The 21,934-nt window shown below is 45.2% G+C and overlaps 1 protein-coding gene across 1 annotated transcript in view; it reads left to right on the plus strand.

The window, feature by feature from the left end:
- The first annotated feature begins 1,188 nt into the window (after positions 1-1,188).
- LOC119437676 (chorion peroxidase-like) overlaps positions 1,189-21,934 on the plus strand; it is a 101,464-nt gene continuing 80,718 nt past the window's right edge. Inside the window, exons 1-3 of the mRNA XM_037704665.2 lie at positions 1,189-1,325; positions 2,188-2,271; positions 4,418-4,708. Of these exons, the coding sequence (XP_037560593.1) occupies positions 2,196-2,271; positions 4,418-4,708 (367 nt within the window). The 5' untranslated portion in view covers positions 1,189-1,325; positions 2,188-2,195. The remainder of the gene's footprint in view (positions 1,326-2,187; positions 2,272-4,417; positions 4,709-21,934) is intronic.

The raw sequence follows: 21,934 nt of genomic DNA on the forward strand, positions 1-21,934 counted from the left end.
TAGCGAGTAGACCATAATTAATACTGACGCTGACGATTCAGTTTCCATATAAGGGGGGAAATGTGTAAACAATACTGTGAGCATTTTTGCTGAAAGGGCACTCGGTACAATGCACATATATTAAGCTCTTTGAGGGATCACCTCCTCTAGTGTAGTCTCTTCTCGCCCCACCCCCTTCATCTTTTAAGCAGATTTTTCTTTTTTCCTCCCAGAATTACTCACTCGTTTAGTACTAATAAAGATAAATGGTACCATTTGAGACATCTAGGATGCTAAGCAGCAAACGGTTTTTCCCCAAAATGTACTTTTCACGAATGTATTGCTCAATGTACTTCTTAGTGATCACGAATGCGCTACGCTGAGACGCCCTGTAATGTTATTAAAATAATTATAGGTACCGTAGATTTCACTCATGAATTGGGAAACTTGTTTTTCGACGAAGGTTTAAGTCGTTATAGCTATATTTCGGAGTGCCCCACTCTGACCGGGCCCGCGATGCGTCAAAGCAATCGCGAGACCAATGTTGCGCACCCTGACCGCCATCCAGAACGTGCCGGCCGAACGAACATTGAGTGCCTAACTCTGGGAGGACTTCATTACTCGAAAGAATTGCGCCACTAACAGTCTGTGCAGCCGCAAGTCCTTGACCGTTAGCGGCGCAGTCGAGACCTACATTTCTCTAGTCGCTTCGGCACAAACACCAAATGCGCGACGGCGGTCAAGGCAAAATAAACATTAATGAGAGGGAAGGCGATGCGGACGCGCAACGCGTGCAAGGTGAAGCGGCGGGGCAGACCTCGGGACCTTCAATAAATGCAGTCACTTTGTCCATTTCGCAACTTTGCCATCGTCTTTCCTGGAATCATTTGCGAGCGAGGCTCCGACGTACGCATACGCGGCACCGGTGGCATAGGAGAGAATGTGAAAGAACGCACTCTTTCTACATCTCTTGGCTTTTGTCGCTATTTATTTTGCTAGCGCGCGCGGGGGGTGCAGGCGTAACCGGAGACGAAAGATTTTTTTCCCCCACATTGCGAGAGAAAGCGAAGAGACCCGGTGGAGAAACCGCGAAGCTCGCAGTGCGTAGGAGTGGCGGGTGATGGCTTTTCCTTGACGCCTACGGCCGTCTCGTCAACTTTGGCAGACGGGGGTTGTCCAGCTGAGGAGTTGTCCTTATTATTATTCGGGAAATATACGTGACTTTCCAGTAACGATTGTTGAATCTGTCATCACCTTTTTGCATTCAGTGGGGAACTGAGTTGTCAGAATGTCTTAAGAGCTAGTCGCGGCCCTCAAGCGCTGTTTGCCTACGTGCAATTCCACAGGTGAGCTTCTTGTATTTCGTTTTTCAATTCTACGGCTTCGAGGATCATGGACAGGTTCCGCGCCAATTCCAATCACTGTAGCCTTAGTCATGCAAACCTTGATAGACGTTGGGCGATTTGGTGTAACGATATAATGCAGCTTTTATTTTAAACTTCGGAGGTTAGTTTAGTAGCTATAGTGTAGGGGTTTTGCTTACTTCTTTGTGAGATGCGCTGCAAGACCAAATAATTCGTAGTGGGGACGGGCTCGTGCAAGTTATCTTTATAGTTCATTGCGACCCTGTGTTCCTGACCAACACTGATTTTCATTGTATATATCCGTTCTGGCTGTGCCTTGGTAGCTTCTAAATGACGTAGTTCCGTCACACACACATAAGAAAAAAAGAAGGGAAGGCACAGGGTAGCGCTCTCCACAAACAAGCTATTACATTGTGAGCTGCTTGCCTTACTATTTCGGTTAATCAAATGAGGTATAGGCTTCAGTTTCATAAAGTGAGCCCAGTATGTGCTCGTAGAACAGATGTTTATAGCTTTTCTCAATGTATACATCTTATATTTCGAGACAGTTGAATAATAATTATGACTAATTATGTAATTAGGCAGAATGCAAAAAATAATCTTCCCGGAGTAATCTTCCCGACGCCTTCCCGGAGTAGTAAGAGCGTGGCACTCTCTTCTTTGCGCGTAGGCTGAGCTCACGAAGGCGCGTCGCGATGGCTTAAACGCCATGACCCGAATGCTTATCGAGAGGAAGCGACAGCCCTTGCTCGGCACTCTAGCGGCATAGGACCACGCCGGGAGTGACTTCATCATCGCGACTTGACGCCTGAGTCAGATCTCCATTCTGTTCCATTCTTTGCAGCCACCAAAATGCGGATTGTCCACCTTTCCGCCTTTTTTGCCATACTTCTTCTGGCTGACCTATCTCTGGCGCAGAGGGGAAGAGGTATGACTTTCACTATAATATCTGCTGTTTTTTTCTCTATTAACCAACGTTCTAATGCCATCATGCATGCTTATGGCAATGACTGCAAATATCATATATGTCCGAGCGTAGTCTTTTTTTTTTTTCTCTCGGTAGTATAGAATCGGCATCCATGAATAACGATTGATATATACCTACTAACTCGCCTATCCTGGCGGCACGTTCTTAAATTTTGTGTAACAGTAATAACGAGCGCATTGGCATAGTAAACATCACGACACGTGGGAGCATTATTTGATATAAAGAGCACTATTCATCTTTAGTTCCTCAGTTAACATGTACCCTGCTACCGCGTGATAAGGTGCAGAACAATATGTGTTCATGGCAGCATTTTATAGGAAGAGTATTTATTTTTTTTTTTCACGAAATGGGCGTAGTCGAAACATTGAAAGTATTTCGCATGCACTTTTAGAGTAATCTGAAACGGCATTATCATATAGACGCCCCGAAAAAAAAATTGGGAGGGTGCCGGTATATTTAGAAACACTATGTGTATCCGAATTACGGTCATTTTGTGTGAGGAACGACTGCCTTGGCGATATTACATAGGCTATTACTATGGAAAAAAATAATTGAAAAAAACTCTCACGAAACAAACTGTTTAATGGTTATCGAATAAGTAGGGGTAACGTATGTTGCGAATGTCATCTAATTAGGTATATTCGTTTTGCTACAAAGCGAAACAATTGTTTTGTTAGTGGCCTTTCAAATTTGGAAAAGAATACTGCTTTTTACAACACCCATTTTCCAGACAAATGGCGTACACGTGCAATGGCAACACATGACACAAAAGAAATCTTCCGGTGCTTCTGAACAGTATTAAAAAACTTGTACTGATGTTTTTTGTCTGCCCTAAAACACTTTCAAGCGACTAGTTCCTGTAATTCCGTGCTGCACTGATACCTGTACTGTTGTATTTCGGTTTCTTCGTTCATTCAATTGCGTTAGCATTTCTAAGCAGTGATAGCTTCTAAGTTTTAATGTGTTTGCACCGTTGTCTTAAAAATTTGTTTGTGGAAGTCTCTTTGCTAAGGCCGTCTGTAAATTACAAATGTTACTCGCTGCCAAGTATTGTGGCTGCCGCCCGGTCGAGTTGCTGATGTCCAGCTGCTTTTTGCGGCAACTCTCTTCTTTTGCAAGAAAAATAGGTGGCTTTAAACTGAGAAAGTTCAGCCGCATAATGATTTGCATTGCTTCGATGTTCGAGAACAGCAAGTCAGAACGCTGAATCAGCGTCATGGCTTGGCGTTCTAAACCACTTTGTTTGTCGACTGAGCTGTCATTACTATAAATTGCCAACTTGGTGTCTAGGTTCTAATCTTTGAGTAGTAAGTGGTAGTAAATTTAAAGTATCTCTATTGTCTTTCGGGAATTAATATTGTACTTCAGCATGTACTAACAAAAAACCAAGCCTGTGTTTAATCATAGAGTGCACTTGCAAACTGACATAAGTTTTTTTTCTCCGCGCTCACATGGTAATGTTATAATTATATTTCACGGGGGCATTTCAAAGGGCGGCAATCACTATAAGTTGTACATTTACTTTGATGAAGAAGCTTTTACACAAAAGAAAAAAGGTGCTATGCTCAGTTGGCCCTATATGCTAATTTTTGTTCTAGTATTTCTTGTCTAAATGGAACATTGTTCTTTTATTTCTTAGCTTTAAACTTGGTTAGGAGGCAAATTACCCTAACTAAAAGCATACTGGGCAGATTGTTGACCTCGCCGAGAGCGTTAGTTTTTACGTTTTTCCGAGCTCTGCATTTGTCTATCGATACAACGTGCCAAAGTAATCATAATCGTCGGGTCATAGCAGCTACCGACGAAACCAATATGAAATGTTGAGGAAAAAAAGAAGGCATAACGTAGATTAGGCGCAGTCATCGATTCAGCAAATTGTTAAGTTGGTGGCAAATAAAAATCGCGTTGCATGGCCCTCACCAATCTGTTTAGTGTCTAACCCGAACGAGTGCTCGTTGGCAATGTAGCTTCTCTCCCCCCCCCCCCTCCCCCATCCCCTCTTTGTTTGTGCCATACCGTCGGGCGTTTACAAAAATGAAGCATCTTCATTGCCCACTTTCAAATAATTTGCTCTTAATGAGTGCAGGAGAAGGCAGAGGTCGTGGTAGAGGACGAGGCCGAGGAGAGTTCCGTGGCAGAGGGCAGTTTCGAGGTCGAGGTCGTGGAAGAGGGCAAGGTCCTCAGAACGGTGATCAGAACGACTCCGAGGAAGTGCAGAGCTCAGTATGCCAAACAGCCACAGGTCTGGCAGGAGTCTGTGAGCCGTTGAGTCGCTGTGTGTACCAGTTCAATGGCGCCGATGACATCGCTGGGTCCCGCTGCGGAAGGGGCAACAAAGTGTGCTGCCCTGTGGACACGCCTCCCACCGTGGAGCAGAGTAAGTCACATTGGATTAATCGAAACCTCTGTTCTGTCTCTCCTTCCGGCCATTATGTCAAACGCCTTGGGTTGGAAGACTTACAGGCACCTGGTACTAAATAATCATGCAAGATTTATGATTTCATTTTAGTCATATCAAATACGTGGTAAACAATCGCCATCAGTACTATACACACAGCGTATAGTATCCAGTGTTCATGCTTTTGACAATTCAACAGCCATTTCTGTCAAGTCCTTTTTAACTCTGAAGGCATTACTTCCTATAGGTCTGCTGGGCGCAGGTTGCGCAGCGGGAAATGTTCAGTAGGAATAGTTAGATGGTTCATATCAAAGCAAGATGACATCAAGAATCATCAGAATTTACCAATTTCTTGGGTTCTCCACTCATTTACTGCGGCATCAGCAGGCTCTCACAGCGCTCACAGCGATCCTATCACGAAGAACTTCATGAGACGCGCGCATCACAAGCAAATACAATGTGTGCGATGCGCCGAATGTAATCGTTGTGCGCTACAGTGTTGCCTGTTGTGGCCGCCATAATAGATGCGTAGGCGCCCGCAAACATTCTGAGAGTCCGTGTGGCATGCCGAAAGCCGCAGCGCGTGTAATGCAAATCGGCACGTTGTCGCATGTGTGAAAGTTCGAATCCCGGTGTTGCGCAAAGGCCAGTTTCTATTCATACCGCGGCGAGAACGAGAAGAGAGCCCGACGGCGACGACACAATATCGACAACTGCCCTAGGCGTGAAAGAAATTGGGGGTACAGGCATGTCAGCTGCAATTCCCAACGTATTATTTATGCTACGATGAGTTTGATACCTCAAAATTCTCATTTAAGTACGGGAAACTCAACGTATAGCATACAGTAGCAATTTCGGTACGCTGGAGTCGGATTTCATTGTTGGCTTTATCAGGCGAATTGCTGGTTAAATAGTTAATTATTTTACGCGGGTAAGGCTTACGACACATTTCATTAAAGCTTTCGAAGAGTATTGTACTCTCAATCGCCAGAAATGAATGAGCAAAAGAAGTTATAATTTTCCTTGAAGTGGAACTGCGTTTGGTCATTACAGAGTTAACTCTTTTGGGCAATCAAAGCAGTTAGAAGAACACGGTTGTGGTAGATTTACCTAAACATCCATTCGTGTATTCTGTCAATTTTGCACTGCCTGTATATGAAAAAAACACGTAATAAAGAAAAATGACGCCCACCAGAACGGGGCACGATACTATACAAAGTCCATCCACACGAGTTTATGCGCCGTAAAACTTCGTAGTTCATTTTTTTCTCGTTGATCGAACACGGCAGCGTCATCTAAGCGATGAAATGGCTCTTCAAACTCAGGTAACCAGGACGCTAGCAGGTGGTAGGCCGAAAAGAAAAACGGTCGCGGCGGAGGATAACTTCGACAACTTCGAAGCACAGGAACACTGAGTAATTTCTGAAATGGAGAGCGTAATCTTACACGTACGTGTTAGGCCAATGCAGTGCGTGTTCGACTTCGACTCTGAAAAACAAGACGAGAAAAACGTTAAAGCTTTCACTAATGACCGTTGTTTCTAAAGTTGAATTAGCCATGCAGTCTCACTTCATATGTTAATAAATTAAATGTAGGATAAAGTTCCTCACAGCTTGGCTCAGCAGAGTTTCTTGCTGGCCCAACTGGTACGTACACATCTGACCAACCGAAAAGCCAGCAAATAGACACATACTCAAGGCAAAAAATTAACAGCCCACCTTCAACTAAGCTGGTTTTATTACAGAGGGGAAAACGCAGCATGAGTGCTAGAATAGAGAGTTTTAGAATAGGGGACGCAAGGTGATGCTGAATCTGTTTACATCCCCTAATCTAAATTTTTCTACTGTTGAAGCGTCGAACATAAGAACACTGAGCCTTAAGATAGTTGCCGGTGCGCCATCTTTGTCATTTAGCTATCTTCACAACACTACAAAGAAAATTTTGTTTAGTGTAAGTACATAAGAGAAAGAACAAAAGTATCCACACAAAAGAAAGCTATGTTCCAAAGCATTTATTTCCTTGAAAGTAGTGATCTATACAAATCAGCGATAACGCTGGACATGCTTTCTTGTATCATCTTCTAAAAAATTAAAACTCTTTATTGCTCAGAAACACAGAAACGGTGATCTCACAATCTCACCCAAGTCTTACAAACATATCGGCTTCAATAATTTCACGTGTCACCTTTGCGCGGTCCTTATTTACAATGGTATACGAGCCATAAAGGGCGCCTTACGCCACAGTTTTACAATGGTGCGCCATCCAGTCATGACGTGTGTTTTAACACTGGGCTTCTTCGATTTTGCACTTCTGGCTACACGCGGGCTGCCAGAACCTGCCAGGACGATTTTGTTCTGGCTGCTCTCTGGAAGTTCTCTCGCTAGCAGACGACAAAAAGAGGCAATGAGCGCTCGCCGCCATCTTTGTGGGGACTCCACGGATTGCAGCGCGCATGGCAGCGCGGGCGCTTCAGGACTTTTACCTCGCTCCTGGCTTGCGTCGAACGGTAGCGCGCGCGTGCTGTCACCGTAGGCGCTGTCGATTATGCTTGCATGGTATTTTCATCGTGTTCCGCGCAAGTTGTTGGCGAAGTTGTAGACGCTCAATTCCCACACATCGCGGTGCCTTTTGAGTTCATCTTTCTCTAGTGGTATCCCTTTTCACATAGCTCGCGTATATGCGGCGATATCTTTTTTCTGCAGTTATATAGCGAAGGCATCGTAGCTAGCCCAGGTTCGCTCCGTCTATCCGTCGTATGCTTGGGTGGCAGCTCGAAACCGCCGTTGATGTTAAAGGAATGCACTGGTTGAGATGAATAGTGGCCACACGTATATTAGGTTAATTATTGCTCTCACGATAAAGTTTTTCGCTGGTCACATGGTGGCGTGTATTTTCATGCGCCAACCGCAGCCCCAGCTCCTTCAGCACAGGAGCAGAATTTAAAGGAGCACTATCAACCGAAACAAAGTTTCTGAAATCGAATTCAAGCATGTCGATCGATCGGTACGAAATTTCACGCGTAATGACGTACCCTCTTTTTCGTGTCTTGTCAAATGACTTCCAAATGTTGCCGGTGGCCGACCTCTTCGAGGCATTCTCGAGCGACCGCCTTTTCGCGATTATTTACGTGCGATTTTGCGTCTTGGCATCGGACTAGTCGCAGGCCGTTTGGTACGCTGTGCAAAGTGAGATTCCCAGTCGCGCGAAATCTCGCAAAAGTGATGGTTTTCCCGAATACAGCTGTATATTTTCACGGTGACAACGCAGAAATGGGCCGACTACGCCGCGCGTGCGCCGCCCACGCCGGTCGCTGCCATGTTGGTAGCAGGTTTACATTTATCCCGTGGCCAGCCCTGTCCCTGCGTTCGATTTTGCAAAGTTCGGGCAGCTCGGGGTTGTCTTGGGATCCCAGCTCTCGTGACTTCCTATCACTAACTAGCTAGCTGCCGTCTGGCTGCCAGCGGGCTGCCAGAACTCCGAAAATCGAAGAAGCCCACTGTGTGCAGGTTCCCTGAGATGGCCATTGGTGCAGCGACCCGTCTCACCTATATACTGCTTTCCACACAATCGGTATCACGTAGACGTCTCCACAGATATGGCCGATGAACTACCCTTTGTGTTTCTTATTACGAACATTTTGTACTACCACGGCTCCTAAAATGCGAAAGCTTACCAAGTTTACAAAGCGAAGAAAAAACAACTTTAGGTTTAGATCGTTCAGCTATCATCTTCCGGCTGTGAAAAATGTTATGCATATAAAATATAACTGCTTTGAATTAAGTAACAAAATCTGATGTATATATTAGGTATATTAAATCTGAGGTATATAATCATATGTTAGCTCTTTTGTATATACCTTCTGCTTGCCTGATTGGGGCTGCGCAGAATTTTCTGAGCAACGCATTCTAGCAAGAACTGACTCAGCAACTGCTGTATGAATAATATATAAGATAATCTGCATCAAACAACCTCAAACGAACATATTCAAAAATACGTTCTAATTTAAGGCCACGACTTGATTTACAAACCTGAGATGCTGTCTTGCGTTTATAGATGCGTCTTGTCGTGACTTACACGAAAAGATGCATGAACCTGAGCTAACGTTTAAAGTCATCGTTTCAGAACTCGCTACCTTGCGGAACTTGATTCCTGTCGACTTGCAGGAAAATTTGTAGCATGTAGCAATTGAAGATTCGTTTGTCATCCGAAGTTCGAAGGTTGTTTTAGGTTTTATAATGTCGTGTTGCGAAAAAAAGCTTGTGCACATTTTCTGCCGACGTTAAAGATCTATAATATTCTATCCCGCTGAATCTTTTACTCTCTGCTGTAGAAGAATGCATTGAAGAGCATCGCAGGCAGTGTCAATTTTCAAGAGAATACCGCAATTTATGTCAGTAGTGTGCGAGATATTCTGTCGTTTTGTGTAAAATGGACGTTTATTTTACGGAATATGTCACCTTAAATTCAGAGGGATGGAATTCGCATCGATTCACGCATTGCCCCTTTCTTAAGCTACACATTTTTAGAAAAGGTGACCAAAACAGGCTTTGTTCGTTTGGCCACCTTGAATGTTTAAAAAATTATATGCGTTGGTGATTGCCTCATTGTAAGTGATTATAACTCCGACGAGACGTAACCACGGGTTTTCAATATCATGTATTTCTTCAGACTCATTCTATCATATTTCGTTAAACCATGAGTCACCCGTAGATGACGTCATTAGGTTTTTAAATATAGCCTCTGTTCTTTCACACTGACAAGAATTGCTTGCGGTATCAGCCACGTGGCAACTAATCTCTCCACCCCTTTCACTCTGGGTAATCTAAGCTCGTTAAGAGGGGTTGAAAACAGTTGCTTTCACAATGCACTTGTAACTTCTTGTGCACACACGATGACCACTATCCCACAAGACTAATCTAAGAATTTGTCTGATGCCGGCTATCGTATGCATGTTGAAACAGCAGTTGGAGAGCCAGTGTTTAGGTATTGCGTTCCTCAAAACGTCTTGCGCAGCCCCAGTCAGACAAGCAGAAGAAAAACGTTGCAGTTACTTTTTATATACATAAGTATCCCCGCAGTGTGAAGATCGCTGAGCGACCCAAATCTAAAGTTTTTTTTTTTTTGTACCTTGTAAACTTGGTAAGCTTTCCCATTTCAGAAGCATTGGCAGTACAAAAACGTTGTGTAATAAGAAACACAAGTGCAGTTCATTGGCTGTATCTGCAATGTCTTGTGTGTGATGCTGCTGTAGTGTGCGAAGCCGCATATAGGTCATCGGGTGGTTGCATGAATGACCGTCTCAGATAACATGCAAATTATTTTACAAAGGCACGCGCTGGCTGGTTGGCATATAATTGTAAAATCAGTGGTTGTAAGCCGTCATTTATTACATGTACACCATTGTAAGTTAAAACAGTGACCAGATGACACGAAATTGTTGAAGCTGATATGATTGTGAAACTTGGATCAGAGTGTCTGAGCACTCCTCGGAGGAGTGTTCTCGAGCGGTAAAAAGAATGAATTTCCTAGACGGTGATGCAAGTATGCAAGTCCCGTGTAGTCCCTGAATTGTCCAAATAACTGTTTTCAAGAATAAAATGCTGTTTGATGTTAGTGTTCTGTTTAATGTATCCTGCCTTCTTTTCCTATGGGCTTGTGCTAAACAATGCTTTTCTTAGTAATCGCATACTAGCAAGCCCCAAACTGCCACAATGACTTCAGAAGACCTTCGCCTCATACTGTTGTCTATGTTCTCTCTCCTGTGCAATAATTTTCTCATTCACTGTCTTTCTCTTTTTCTGAAAAAGGAAAAAAAAAGTTGCAGTGGCCTAGCACGGCTATGCCAGGATATACGTAGCGTTAGCAAAGGTTCAGCTGATTATTCTTAGCTTTCCTGGTTGTCTCCTACGCTCAACCGCTAATTGCCAGGCAACTACTTCGGGATCCGATGAGTCAAGCTTCTCCGTTCTTCTGCGCTGTTGAGCAGCATTTGCGCTCTCCTTCTCCATGGCTATACCACACTGGCAAACGCCAGTCAGAAGCGCAGCGGCTCCAGCGCAGTGTCATACGGCCACTGCACAGCGAGCGCGCGCCGGCGCCAGTGCGTCTACCACGGCTACGACGTCACTCCTCTGGAATGCGCGGACCGGCGGCGTTGGAGTCGCGCGCGGCGGCGGCGGAGTGCGCGAGAGGTGCCGGCTCCGGTGGCTCCGGTAGAGCTCCGGTGCGCAAGCCGTGTGACATCACTGATCCTTGCGCATGCGCAGCACGGCTCTTGATGTGCCGCGCGAAACGGGCTTGGCTAGGCCAGTGTAGCTAACGCTACAAAAATGCGTATATGTAATCCAGCGTATTTTAGTTAGCACTTCTCAGCGCTGCTGAAGTTGGAGTACTTATAAGCGTTAATTGTAAAATCAATGGATTTCTTTACAGCCTTCGCGGGAGTATTTCCCGAAGTCCTCTTTTTGCTTTGCCTCGTGGGCAAACCTTGCAGTTGCACAAATAAAATAAAACAGCTCAGCTCATAATTTCTGCCGGATGACTATGACTTCGCTACTGCTCGGCTCCAATTTTTCAGTTGAAACATGCGCTTAACTATAATAATTAAAATGTAATGAAGAAGTTGTATTATTTCGCTCGAATACTACTGTACCATTTATCCTTTGAGCAGTTTCCATTTACTCGAGTAACTCAGCTGATGAGACACTACTGATATGTCTACCACAAGTGATCTTTATCAAGTCTGTTTACACCTAAAGAGTGCCTTGCTTAAAATGAATAGTTCAGCATGATTAAAGGCGGGCATTACTGTGAGTTGCTGCAGAAGGACATCTTCACAGCCCAACAATGGCGTGTAGCATATTAACTTTAACTGAATTTGAAAAAAAAAAACTAATAATGTCCTTCCAAAAAGCTTGATTGCTTAATGCTTGACTGATTATTTTCTGGCGGGAATGTACGGCGGGTTTATAATGCATACACGGGTCCTTGGTTCTCAGGTGAGTTGCAGGTTTGATTTTCACTTGCATATCTGATACGTTGTTATTTATTTATTTATTTATTTATTTATTTATTTATTTATTTATTTATTTATATATACTGTCGATCCCATCAGGGATCATAACAGAAGGGCATGTACATGGTTGTCTTACAATATAACGATAACAATTAATACAATATTTAGTTTACATACAACACATTGACAATTAGCAAACACAAACAGTATGGTTGGCAGAAATAATAAAGCAATAAATCTATACTAGCAATACTAGCTCTATGAGCTCTTTGATCTTATTTCCCTCCCATGTGGTATGGTTTTGTAATACGCCGCCATGCGATCGCGTCTTCACTTTGCAGCATGTGGTAGGGAACTCACTGCGCGTTACGTTTAGTGACCTAATTGAAAAAACGGGAAGATTGTACTCGGTCGCGCAAAGCTTAGGCACGGCGAAACTTAGTGGCTGCTACTGCTAGGTACTAACTTGGTTGCTGCTAGGTCTTAATTTGGTTTACCTTAACTATGCATGTAGGAAGGTATGCTCGAGCGATCATTTTCGGAGTTACTTTCCCTTTCATGACATTTGGCGTGACTAGCGCTGGACGCACCGGCGCCTACGAGCGACAGCGCTCCTGGCAAGCCTCAAACGCAAGTAGGCTAACCAAGGTTGGCACAGTGCCAAGAACGCTGCTGCTTGCCGACGCAGACCGCGATGGAGGCTAGCCGCTCGATATCAATCGACCAGCTTCGCTGTCTTGAGCTTTGCGCGGCCTAGTGCAAGCTTTCGCCTTTTTTTTTTCTCCTGGCTAATAAAACGCCGCGGAGAGAAGAGAGGCGGAGGTCGGGAAGGCAGGTAGCTGGCGAGGAAGAGACCGCGTCCGCACGCGGTCTCCTCCTTCTCCTCCGGATTGCCATAGCTACGGCGCGGCAGTTTCTGGGCACGCTCCACAAATTACGGCTGGCTTAAACAGCTTCGCTCTTAAAAATGCTAAGAAGAAGTGAACGTATTATATGTGAAGGTATCTCAGGCGCCTGCGGTTTTACAGCTACAATTGTATTTTGACAGATCTCGCGCTGGAAATTCGGTCCAATAGAAAGCTTGTCCGAGACTGGAACCTCTTACGCCAAGCTGCGCGTGGTGCGCTTAACTGGGGTGTACTTTTTTTCACCGCTGTGTTTCCGTATTTTGTGTTGCAAAACTAACGAGTGTGCGGTTTTACACACATGTATATGTACGATTAAGACCCATCCATTCTGCCCGAGTTTCTGATCTGTTCGTCCAATGACGCGATTGCAAAAACACTTCTAGTTCACCGTTCTTTGCCGATTACATATTTATTTCACAATATTACGAATGTGAGTTCCCTTTGTGTTTATTGTTTAGTGATTGTTTGAAAACAGTGTTCGAAAATTGAAAAGGCGCCAAGCTCTTCATTATGTGTGAAAAATGTTGTATTATTACAACGTGTAGTGCCGACTCGGCCCATCGGCCATTAACAGACAGGAAAATAAAGTATAAAACTATGCCGGGTGTTTCACGTAGCATCAGCCAAGAGTTTTAAAAAAGCGGCAAACCGCACTGCTTGGTGAAAGCAACAACACATTGTTTGCCGTCATGTGGCGCTCTTGGGAGTAGTTTTTACATTCCGCCTAACTAGTTATAGAACTAATAATTATTAATTAATATTTTGATATTCACCTTATGGCTAAATGTACTTTGTTACGCTGTAGAGGGGGCTCAAAAACAACCGATCCAGTTTTTGTGGCAACGTAAAACTGCGAGCAAAAGTATGCTGACCACGGGAGCGCGTGAGAAACTGCATCGACACGCTACCTTTCGGAGCGGTGCCGCCTGCCGAGAGTAGCGCTCGAGCTCCAGTGCGCATGCGCATCTCATCATATCTGATGACCTGTCATGTTGCTTTCCGTGTCGACGTACGCTGCTTGTCGACTAAACGTTTCACGGTCAGCTGCCTGTGCCACAGCTATGTCAGCTGCTATACCCCCAGGTAAACGCGAATTGCGTCACAAGCGCCACTTTCTCCCCTGGTGCTTGATAGGCCATGCTTCTGGGAAAAAAAATTAAAAATAAGCCTGCTGTTATGGCAACGGTTTCGCTGATGCACGAGGGGGAGACGGTCATCCAGCTTGCCTGCAATGCGCTCGACGAGTGTGCGATTTCCTCGGCAGACGCAAGAGGAAACTAGCTCGAGTTTCGTTTGCTGCTACAGTCTGGACTGCTGTAGCCGCTTTCATTTTCAGCCTCTTTTTTTGCTAAGACTATTTCCTTTTACGTTTGTTGTTCATGTATTGAATAAACGCCAGCAGAGCATCTGTGGTTGCAAATATGTTTCCCTATTCCGTTTTGATACGTGAGCCAGCATCCCATAGCGCGTGGTTACTGCGTTTCGGCAGGGCAATGACCGGCAGTGAAATGTGCTTTATTTTGCAATTCTATTAGCAACTTTTGTACAGCAAGAGATTAAATCCACAAAAGAGTATTGTAGACGTGACTATCTTGCATCTACAGTACAAACTGCACATTCTGTAGGCGCATAGAAGTAACACTTCTTACAATTTCTGAATAGCAAGTCTTCTTTTTATTGCTTTGCATGAGACAATCCCACCAACGCCAATTGTTGGTCGGAACACTTATCTGTGAATACTCATGAAAAAAATATCATTAAGCGATACCGGCTGAAAGGCTGAAGACCGCACATTTCGCATACCAAAACACAGACGAGGTGAAGTTGTCCGTGCTGGAGCTGTGGTCTGGAAAAAAATGGAAGTAGTAAGTTTTATGCTTACACACGATGCAATTGCAGGAAGAAAGTTCAGTACTGTTTCCGCAAAACAGTGCTTTGAATTCATGTACGTCAACTGTGATATTTTGTTAGGGGATTTATGCTAAAAATATGGCACAAGAATTTAACAATCTAAATTCTTATTTTAACTGCTACGATAGTAAAGTAACAGGTTTGGTAAGGCTGCTTTCTCAACAGCTGCTGAAAACACTGATCAGTTTCTTACGGCTAAATTATCTTGATCCCTAAATTTCTTATTCACTTTTCAATAAGGCACTGACGGATTAGTTCGTTCAACCGTTTTGTATACGCTTTGTCTTCCTAGTTCTGCAGAATGCCTACTACTGGAAGACGATCTTCCAAAAGTTGTAAGCCATTGGTCAGCGGACTAAGCGCATTTCCTATTCTAGCGAGAGAGAGAGAGAAAGCGAAGAGAGGAAAGGCAGGGAGGTCAACCAGATGAACGTCCAGTTTGCTACTCTACACAAGGGGTAAGGGAAAGGGGGATAAAAAGAGGAAGAGAGGACGAGGGTGAGCATTGTGTGTGCAGCGAAGCACCATGACACCAAAGTCAAGTCCCATAGCTGGTGATGTGCGTTGAAGACATCCTACTCTAGAAAAATTTGTTTTGCACAGGGAGAGCACTAGTTCGCGGAAGCAGCAGAGAGCGTGGCTCGCTAAGCGCCGACGTAAGCACCTGCGTCCGCGTTGCGCGCCAGCGCGACTTGACAAGAAGGTAAATTCGTGCGTTCTGAACAAAATCTGCTCGTCTCCCTTAGTTCTCAGTTAACAACCGGGAACGTCGCACATCGCAGATGAATATTCGATAAAGAAGAACAGACAAGCAGGTATTTTTTCTCGTTTTTTTGCGAGAAGATTTTGCTGTATAACGTAAAATGCACCCAGCACCGTAGCACAAAACGCGAAGAAAACGGCGCTTGCAGTGCTTTCTGCACTACCGCAGGGCTCCTTCATTTGGTTTCCGCACCATGTGAAGCTCTAGGCAAATTGCAATGTTTAACCAAGAGCAGACAAGCAAAATATTCTCTAACTTAACCCCCTCGCCCGTGCAGCGAGCATTTAAGTATCTCCAGCAATGATAAGTTATCAGTTTTTATTGCATAAAGCCAACAGCAGTCACCGAGATATAACGAAACGCAATTTCTGTCAGCGGGTCAGCTAGCACTCACTCGACTCAGGACCTGGTGTCGATAGGTAACTTCAATGTATTTGCACGCCACAGAGAAATGTACCGCGTACGGAATATCCGTCCTTTCGTCTTACAACCGTTTCGATATGGTTAGCGGCTATTCGCTACATAACAACTGCATAAAAAGCGTAAAAACCTTTCATTCTCTTAGAAGCAGAAAAAGGGGCCCTGCTGTCGCTTCCCATGTTGGCCCACCACAGAGCCGCGCAGAACGTCTTGTGGCCTTTCTTTTTTTTCATACATCGCTGGAGAACTGGCCGATACACGACATGACAAGAACTTATTCGAGTCCTGAGCAACTGAGATCTAGGTGAGCCGAAGGCTCCCGCAAATCAAGTCGGTGGCTCCTCCCACGATGGGACCGGGAGACGAAGTACCGCCGCGATGTCGTGGGTCCTCTGGACACCGTGGAGTTTAATGTGAAGATTGCTGCTTTTGAGGATGCCTCCCATTGCTGTTTCGTGATGGGTGGAGAGGCGTTAGGGCTGGGCACAACCAGAGCATGTGATCAAAGGAGAATGAGTTATGGCCACATTTGGGGCATTACTATGAGTGGTCAGGGTGGATTCTGTTAAGGGACCGAGGAATGGGATACGAACGGCTTTGCAGAAGTCTAACTGTGCTAGACTGAGTTTTTTTTTTTTTTCAATTTGGGGTGGGGGAGGGGTGGTGGTGTAAATGTCCTCCTGGCCAGACGATATTGGTAAACAATTTCGTGGAAAGTACATAATGGATCTTTGTGGATGTTAACCTCGTTCCGAGCCTGGCTACCCGCGAAAATGTGGTACGTGAAATGGTGCGATATCCCGTGGGCCTGCTCGTTAGGATTACATCCGAGCGGCTTAACTGAGCCATCTACATGGGCTGGGAACGGCGAGATGTGGGATCCTCCTTCGCTATAGCAATCAATGATTTGTATTTCGGGCTACACTGTCACTTTTTTTATTTGAAGTTACCTGATAGACCTCGCATATATCCATGCATGCGTGTGTATGCGAGCCTGTACGTGTGTTGACTCACGGCGGTTAATTTCATAATTCGAGGCGGGAAGCTTTGTTCAAGGAGTCCTTCCAGAGTGAAAGGGTAGTACGGCATCGTGATACCTCTGACGCCCCAAACCAAGACGTCTGTACAATCACTGCGTCATGCTCCGCTTCGGCCGCGCAGCAAGTAATTCGCTGCCAATGCTAGCCACCACTGGAGTCAAACTGCCCAGCCGGCGCTCAGCCACACGACCAAAAAGTGCAAAATCTGACTGAACGCGAGGCAAAGGCTCGCGGAACCGTGTGGTGACGGGGGCAGCCTGATGAAAGAGGTGGGGCAACAAGATAGACGTTATACGCTCTCTTTTCCCCGCGCAATTTGATCTCGCCAAGGTGAAATCATTATTCGTCTATCTCCTCCAAGAACTCGTGCATTCAAAATTTCATCGTCTGGCTCGATAATGTAGAGTTCGGGCACCCAACTTCTCTATTGCGTTAGCTATTTAAGATAAGTAAATAAAGATAAGTTAACTTATTCTGTTACGTGGATTACTAATCTGTACTGGGTGTCCCAACTATCATGCACCAAATTTAAGATATGTTGTGTTGTTTGGGGTCGCTTGGAGATAGATTATTTTTTTGCATTCCGCCTGAGTGCATAATTAGTCATAAATCATTTTCAACTTCTCAGATATAATAATTAGATGAAAAGTGTCAATGAAAACATTGTAGAGCAACATGAAAATCTCCCCATACAGCTTTGTATTGCTCAATACGGGCTACATAAATGTGTTTTTCCGAGCGTGAAAGAAGCCCGCGAATACACGCAAAATTGCCGCATGACTGGCCGCTCGAGGCACTTTGCGTGTATTCGTGCGTGTATTTGCGGAACTGTCTTCCTCAAATTGCACGCCTCAACCATCCGAAAGCGCAAGCGCGCGAAAATATCACCATTCGGAAAACGGAGGCTTTGCCTCCTTACGGCGACCACAGTGAGATTTTGCTAGCTCCGCACCCGTGACCAGTAATAAGCAACGGGCGCGCGAAGGAAGAAGCGCGTAGAATAAAAGAGACGGCATCCGTTGCTAGGTGACAACCGGCTAGGCGGAGCATGCGTCGAGCGCGGACCACCCATATAGAATCTCCTGCGAAGAACAACTCCGTGTGTAACATACGACCAACGTCGCCACTACTGAAAAAGAAAAAAAAAAAAGGGGGGGGGGGGGCTTTGGCTCTGCTATCATTGCTCGTCAGAGCGCGCTTATTCTTTTATTGAGATGGTGAGCGGCGTTCTATATTGCGGTGTTATGCACTATTATCCCCCACCTCCACCAAGGTGCCACGGGTCTGAGCGTAGCCAAAAGGGATAGGAAATTATGTTTACAAAACATATACAGAGAGAGATGGCTGCAGGCAAGATGGCAGAACAACAACACGAGTGCTACTCTGATCATCGTCTTCACCGTCTTTCTGGCGCATTCTTCCATGCTCGGCAGGATGCGTGCTTCAGTGCGCGGGAATAGCGCGTAACAATAAAGTTCATGATTTGTTTCCTTTACACATGGCACCATGAATGCAGCTGATTTATGAGATAAGCTCGCTTCTGGGAAGATGAAGCTTGTCTCCAAGCGAGAAAAAAAGCCAGGTTTCGAAACATTTCCTGGATGTTGTTGACGTGCAGACCAGTCCATGATGAAGGAAGCTCGCTACTCAACGACCCTTTACATGTGGACCGACCACTACAAGAAAGTGGCCTATATCAGTGTAAGGTCCATTCCGTGAGTGAAAAATGGAAACCGAGGAACCTTGTTCTGTTGACTAGCGACTTTACCCCCGAGAGAAAAATTGGAGAGAGCATCCGTAAATAGGTCCTACGAAGAAGCGCGAAGTTGGGGATTGATGAAGGCATGCTGGTGTTCGGGACAGACCAGGGTGCCAACATAACGCGCTGCGTCCGTATGCCACAATGAAATGTTGTGCTCACCTCTTCAACACCGCGCTTCGAAACGCGTTCGATGACGGGTACTTTGATCTGGAGCTGCCCGACCTTTTGGAACAGCTGCAAAAATGGAAGGCTGTCGTGACTTTTTCAAAAAAGAGCGGACTTACAAGCCAGCTACCACACGGAGTGTGCCAGGTGATATGCACGTGGTGGAATTGGAAGCTCGCCATGACCAAGTCATTGCTAACGCAGTACGATACGACAGAGAATAGCCTGGATTCAAGGGGCAATATACTCTTGAAAAAACGTAAATAAGACCGTGTTGCCAGAGGTCGTCGGATTCTCGGAGCCCTTCAAGGAGGCCAGCAAAAACCTCGAGCAGGACAAAGTAGTAACGCTGCCCCTGGTGTTGATGTACTACACAAAACTGAAGAAGCACATTACTGCTACTTCAACAGACTCACCAGAAATGTGCAAGCTCAAGTCGAGCATGCTAGAGTTTCTTGAAATAAAGCTGCAAAGAGTAGAGCTTCACAAAATCGCAACGTTCTCAAAAATGCAAAGTATAAACGATAGCACTGCGGCGACATTAACTGCGGCGGACCACGGCGCAAGGTGAATTGATGACGCAAGCAAACTCCTGCAGGTAGGGGCGCCAGCTGCGTTGATGATGTTCCGATTATTATAAGCCGTTATCGCTCTTTACCGACTTATCCATCCATGTCGAACCACTGTGAACCATTATCACCTATACTCCGGCGGCTGCTGCGTATGGCGCGGCCGCATGGGCCCTATCCTGAAAGTGATCTGCGATGGGGACAGAGTGCCACGAGTGCTGATAGCCTCGTGTGCGCCGTGTTCTCGCCACTTAATTCGCGTTGAAGCGAGACGCGCGCGCCCTATCTTAAAAGCAAGCTGTGATGGGGACGCCGCTTAGTTTGCGTTGAAGCGAGAGGCAGCACATAGGTAAATTGGTTCGCTCCAGCACACCCTATCTTGAAAGCGATCATCTTACGTGACGGACGGCCAGATGCACGGACGGACAGGTTTCCTCGTTGGTAGGCAAAGAATGCTTACGCATTTAGAAAAAAGGAATCAAGCTTTTATTTGGGATAGCCTGAAGCATGGCGTGTGACAGCTTGATAATATCATTTATACTGTACTTCGTGATTACGTTTTCGTTAGAATAGGAATGATTTATGTTTCAGCTGCTTTTCTTGCAGTTCCTCAAGATAACCTTAAGCTTTCTATCTTGCTGCAACAAATTATTAATCAAGAGCCTCTTTTCAAAATTTGTGTAGTCATTATTGTTTTCAAAGTAAAGTGCAGACAAGAGCATTAAATAGATTGCCCTGGATTTGCTTCTATCCGCTTTTTCAAGCTAGATTTACACTTTCTTTTGAAAAACTGTTTGCTAATGTTTTACTGTCACTTCACTTTTATTGTAATGATTTTTCATATGCCGTAAAAGCAACATTACATTTACATCGCTTACATTTACGGGCCAAAACCACGATATGATTACTAGGCGTGCTGTAGCGAGGACCGTATTAATTTCGACCACCTAGAGTTCTTTAACGTGCACCTAAATCTAAGTACACGGGTGTTTTTGCATTTCGCCCCCATCGAAATGCAGCCGCCGTGGGCTGGAATCAAACCCACGTCCCAGAGCTTACCGGCACAACAGCTTCACCGCTAAGCTACCACCGCGGGTGAAGCAACACTTTTCAAGAAACACATTTTTCGTTTGATCACCCGCTAAACAGGGCCAGGCAACACTAATAATAATATTCACCGACAAATTTCCTCCAGCGTACCCCCTCCGGGCCTGGTCATCCACACGAGGGCTCTGGCTAAGCTTAGTAATGAACGCCCGGTCCAGGCCCGTGGCGGACCCGGGCTGGGCTTGGTCATATACGCCCATGTTTCATATAGCGGGGCCGGCCTGGTCCCGGGCCGATAAATCAGGCCCGTGCAGTGCTATATTCTAAGGAGCCCGAAATCATTACCGCCTTGCCGATCAGTGTACAAGCTTGGGCGAGTTGGTAATTTATTGCAAAACATACACAGCGCGGAAGACGGGGAAACAGAAAGACACAGACGGCGCGTGTGTTTCTTGCTGTAACATTGTGTTCCGCGATGTGCTCCTTTTGCCGCCCTGTTACTTTGTCAGGGGAAGCGTGCTTGGTTGTAGTGTGGGTGGCTTATGGCTCACATGCATCATAGCAAGATAAGAGGTGATGGAAAACCTATTTCAGATTACTTACAGTTAAATAAAAGCAAAACATTGGAGCAGCAGTTAAGTTGCGGCGCTACAATTTACCTTGACTCTGTCGGGTTTGTGCGAGTCCACTACTCTCCGAATTTAGGGGTTTCTATATTATGCAAGTGCAAAGCCTGTAGTTTTCGTGCTACCTCTGCGTGGTAGGTGGACATGCTCTTTTTTTGTCTGCAGTGCTGTGCACTGTTAAAGAAAACACATGATTATGAAGCATATGCGATTTTTCCTTCTCGCAAATGTAGAGTTGCTTGGCTGTGCAGGAAGTGGCTTGTGGTTGGCGGCACTGGCACACTTCTACACACCTGTGCAGCGCATTGAAAAAGTTTCAGCACGCACTTAAAGCTAGAGCACCATCAAAATGGGAGCCGCATATTTGACTGTTCCCTTTAATAGTAAGCCACTTTGTTCTATACACAAAGCAATAGGAACCTTTGATGTAATGTGATAAAGTTTTCGCATTTCCGGGGGGAATACTGAGGGGGAACATAACCGGTGTTCACAGATTTGTCCAGGTGACGCCTACTATTACAAGGATTTTGCAAAACTGTTCAAGAATTCACTGGCAGTAATACTCTATTACTTGTAAAACTATATGAATTAATCATTATTTGAAAATAAGAAAATGAATGTATGTGTCCATGCTTGCATAAAGTACGTTGTTAAGCTTGGCGAGGGTAAGTGCTGTTTACATAAAGAAAAATAAATGAAGGTCATGCTGTTCCTCATAATATGAAGGAAAAACTTGTCTGAAGATATAATAATTTTGTTGCATATTATAAATATACAGCTTGACTGCGTCACTCGAAATTCTGTGAACACCCGCCGTGGTGGCTTATAGCGGCTAAGGTATTGCGCTGCTAAGCACGAGGTCGCGGGATCAAATCCCGGCTATGGCGGCCGCTTTTCAATGGGGTCGAAATGCAAAACCTCCCGTGTGCTGTGCAATAGGGGCACGTTAAAGAACCGCAGGTGGTAAAAATTAATCATG

Source organism: Dermacentor silvarum, chromosome 1, assembly GCF_013339745.2.
Source record: "Dermacentor silvarum isolate Dsil-2018 chromosome 1, BIME_Dsil_1.4, whole genome shotgun sequence".
Classification (NCBI taxonomy): domain Eukaryota; kingdom Metazoa; phylum Arthropoda; class Arachnida; order Ixodida; family Ixodidae; genus Dermacentor; species Dermacentor silvarum.